The sequence below is a fragment of the Besnoitia besnoiti genome, chromosome II, assembly GCF_002563875.1.
Source record: "Besnoitia besnoiti strain Bb-Ger1 chromosome II, whole genome shotgun sequence".
In the NCBI taxonomy this organism is placed as follows: Eukaryota; Apicomplexa; class Conoidasida; order Eucoccidiorida; family Sarcocystidae; genus Besnoitia; species Besnoitia besnoiti.
Genome location: NC_042357.1, coordinates 473955 through 477709, shown reverse-complemented (window position 1 = coordinate 477709; position 3755 = coordinate 473955). Strand labels below are relative to the sequence as shown.

At 54.2% G+C, this 3755-nt stretch overlaps 1 protein-coding gene across 1 annotated transcript; it reads right to left on the bottom strand.

Moving 5' to 3' along the window:
* Positions 1–1204: 1204 nt before the first annotated feature.
* Positions 1205–2626, bottom strand: BESB_034050 (uncharacterized protein; the record flags this gene model as incomplete). Its single annotated transcript, XM_029361991.1, has 1 exon — positions 1205–2626. One exon carries the CDS (start codon positions 2624–2626, stop codon positions 1205–1207), a length of 1422 nt encoding a protein of 473 aa, XP_029220956.1.
* Between the last annotated feature and the right edge of the window lie 1129 nt (positions 2627–3755).

The window sequence follows — 3755 nt, the reverse complement described above, 5'->3', positions numbered from 1 at the left end:
CGAAAATTCATTGCATCGCTTGAATCTCAGGTGGTGGTCAAACGACTGCAAGAAGACGGTCGCTTCTGACAGTAGGCGAGGCAGATGGAGGAAGTGTAGGTTTGGCTGAGTCTCTTTTTCCGCGCAGAAACTGGGGAAGGGCTTTCAAAAACGCCTTTCTCCGCTGGGTTTTAGACTAACTCATCTAGGCTACGCTCTTATGCCATACCTTAAGGGGGGGGGTTACGGAAGCGGCAAAACTAACAGACAAAACAGGAGAGACTGATCATCAGAGTCCCCCGGTGAGTTCGGCAGGCTGAAGGACCACAGAGTGTCCACGGGTAGCGCTCATTTTCATGTGGCACTCTGCATTGGATAGTGCGCACTGGCGGCGAAACACCCAACGTGCGGGTATTTACAACTACATTTTCACACCTTCGAGACACTCTTGATAACTCTGTCTTGCTTTCGCAGTGCACAATTGTCAGCGGACGTTGGTACAAACTCCATTCTGCGCTGTGCCCGTGTGCACACTCGGCGACGACGTATTTGGTTGCAGATACAGGATTCCTAGTGCATGGCGCGTGAGTTCATTCTCACCGACATGAAAGGGCTCTATCTGCATCATACCTCGTGTCCCTAAAATCGGCACCCATCTGGCGAAAGTCCAAGATCGCAGCAGTTGGCTCCAAAGTTCAGATGCAATACACATGCATGTTAGCAACCATCACTACAACAGAGCCACAGCAGAGAGGAGACATTCGATTCACTTTGCGACAGGCGGGAGGGGGGCTGCGCGCAAAACAGTGGTTCTCTTTACGGCGTGCTACACTGTGTATATTCATTTTATATGTCTCTGGACGCAGAATTAACTCGCGATGGATACTCTGCAAGACACATCGGACTAACTGCGGGTCCCATGAAGCCGTTAATAAGCAGTTGAAGTGGTGATCAAGATGTCATGTAGCGCCTCCACTGATGCAGGCCCCGTGCTACATGTAGAAGCCGTGGGGCTCTCCAACATTACTCGTAATAGTATCATTCATAATTCTAAGCAGTCCATCTTCATATCCTTGATGCCGGTATTAAATTCTCACGCACCTCCATGGAGTGCGTGGCATCTTTTTCTCAGTCTGTCTGTGCCTAGTCTTCACGTGCAAACACATCACACCTATAGCGTTGACTCAGTCACGCGGCGAGGACGAAGCTTTCGCAACCTTCAAACTTACATAGAACTGAGCCAGATCAACCCAAGCAGACCTATAGATACTAACGTCATGCCTCTAGCCGGGGCATCGGCATGCGCTGTTGGGATTACAGAAATTTTGAGGTGGCACTGCTCGCTCACATATTCTGCGGCGTCGACGCGGTAGACGCATTTGTAACAGATGGACACAGGGGTGACCGGGCTGTTAGTCACTCTGAGCTTGTACGTGGTCTGCGCGTCATTCTGTGTCGTCAGTGATTGTGTCTCCAATGAAGCATCGACGAAGCTCGTGAGGGGGGCGTGGTTGTTACAGTCTCCGTCGAAGGCCTCTTGCCCCCCCTTCGGTTCCAGAAGCATCCCAGCTGCGCACTGAAACGCTAGAGGGGCGCCTTGAGCGACAGTCACCGGTACAGTTCCCTGGGAACAAACTGTAACTTTCAGATCATCGTTCGATGCCGCCTTTTCGCCAGTTTGTCCATTCCTCTTTGTAGCAGCCTCCTCGCCAGTTTGGTCATTCCTCTGGGGAGCAGCCTCCTCGCCAGTTTGGTCATTCCTCTGGGGAGCAGCCTCCTCGCCAGTTTGTTCATTCCTCTTTGTAGCAGCCTCCTCGCCAGTTTGTTCATTCCTCTTTGTAGCAGCCTCCTCGCCAGTTTGTTCATTCCTCTGGGGAGCAGCCTCCTCGCCAGTTTGTTCATTCCTCTGAGGAGCAGCCTCCTCGCCAGTTTGTTCATTCCTCTTGGCAGCAGCCTCTCCTTGCCCTTCCTCTTGGTTTTCCCCACGACGAGGTTGTGCTCGGGAGGCGACTGTAGTCAACGGGGTGTCCTCTGGATCGTGGTGCGCACTTTGGAAGTCAGTTCGTTCGTTCTTCGCTGTCCGTTCGTGGTCTTCCTCCGCTTTATACTGCAGCTGGCGGTTCGTGCTCGCTTCGAGCGTGATGCGCACTGTACACGTGCGACCGAAGACAGGCTCCCCGATCTGAAGGGCTCCATCTCCTCTGTTTTTTGGTTCATGAGGAAGTGCCTGTTTACAAGTATAGCAAAGAACTCGGTTCTTTCTTTCCTTTGAAGGGATGTCGAGCCTGTACCACGTTTGCCCGCCGTCAACTTTTGTATGCAGTTTTGCTCCAGCGGAAACACTTGACAAGCTTCTCGTCGTTTGGCAAGAGGTGCCTTCGAACACCATGCCTTGCTGCGACGGCTGAAGCACCGCGGGTGGGTTCGCGCCACAGCTGAACCACGTATCAGGCTCACCGGGCTCGACGGTGAGCTCTAGCCGAACTTGGCCCAACTTGGGCGAGCAAATGTTCCCCGCCACCGAGCGCCACTTCTCTGGGTGGCGGAGCCCCGTGCACATGAGTAAAACGGCGCCGGATAGAACAAGAGCAGCTGAAACCACGACGAAGAGCCCGAAGGCCTTCCCTCGAGAGGAGTGGGCGCTCATTCTCGGAGGGCGTGTAACGGTAATCAACAGGGTGGTGGTGCAACACAGCTCGCGCTGACAGTGAAATAGAGCTAAGATGCGTCACTCAACAAATTGCGAAAGTCGGGTCGCCACAATGACGAAAATGGTGGCCACGCGGGTCCGCCGCAGAAGTCGCGAGCCACTCCGATGCTTGCACCGCCACACATGCCGGTTTCGCGCACACGCGAAGCGCCGAATCGATAAGAGACGTGCGTGTGCTGTGGAGGAGTCGAATGCCCAAGCCATCTGCAGAAGAGCCATCCGTGGGACTGGGGGGAAGCGCCGACTACACATCACTGTTCGCCGTCGTTCCGCAATGTGCACATGGCGTCTCACTGAGGTCGCGGCTCCCTTTCAATACCGTATTCAGGACGGCTAGCTTGCAGCCGTCCCCGTCCCCCCCCCCACCGCCCCGCCCGGCGCCCTTTGGTGCCCTAGCTGTGCTCATCGTTTTGTCCTCGCTACGTTTCGGGTGAAAACCCACATGGTATCTGCCTGAAACATTTCTCAGAACGTCGTTTCGAGAGAACACCAGAGCTTCCAGCGACTGATGGACTTTTCTTTTCCAGATAATCTGCGCCGTTCGAGTCTCCGCGTGTGCTCCCCGCCCCGCGGTTCTTGTGCACCCTCGTCCAGGAAGTCATCGCCTGCGGTTGCTAGCAAGTCGCCGGCCCTGAGAGTTGTCGTCGGTGAACCCTACCTGCCTGACGCGTAGTGAGTGTTGCTCTTGCCCATCACTATCTATGGAATCGACGCTCCGACTGGAGACCTGACTCGCGTCTTTGACAGTGTCACTGTCACGATCGAGGGGGACAAGTCATGCCAAATTGCGGAAGGGGAAATGCGGCAAAAAGTACCTCGGCGCGCGAATGCTGCTTCTCTACCGTTGCTACTAGCGTTGCGAACCTATGCGACGAACTGATTTGGAGGTTATGAGGTACTCATAGTCGCTGTAGAGCCGCTGCTTGGTGGAGGTACAGCACGTACCTCCCTGTCGAGTCGCTCAAGGAAGATTTGATCTTGTTATGATTTAAGGAATGTGAAGTTGCTCAGGGTCTAACCGTTTGTATTTACGAAACGTGATTAGTTCACCTAGCCAACACGATCC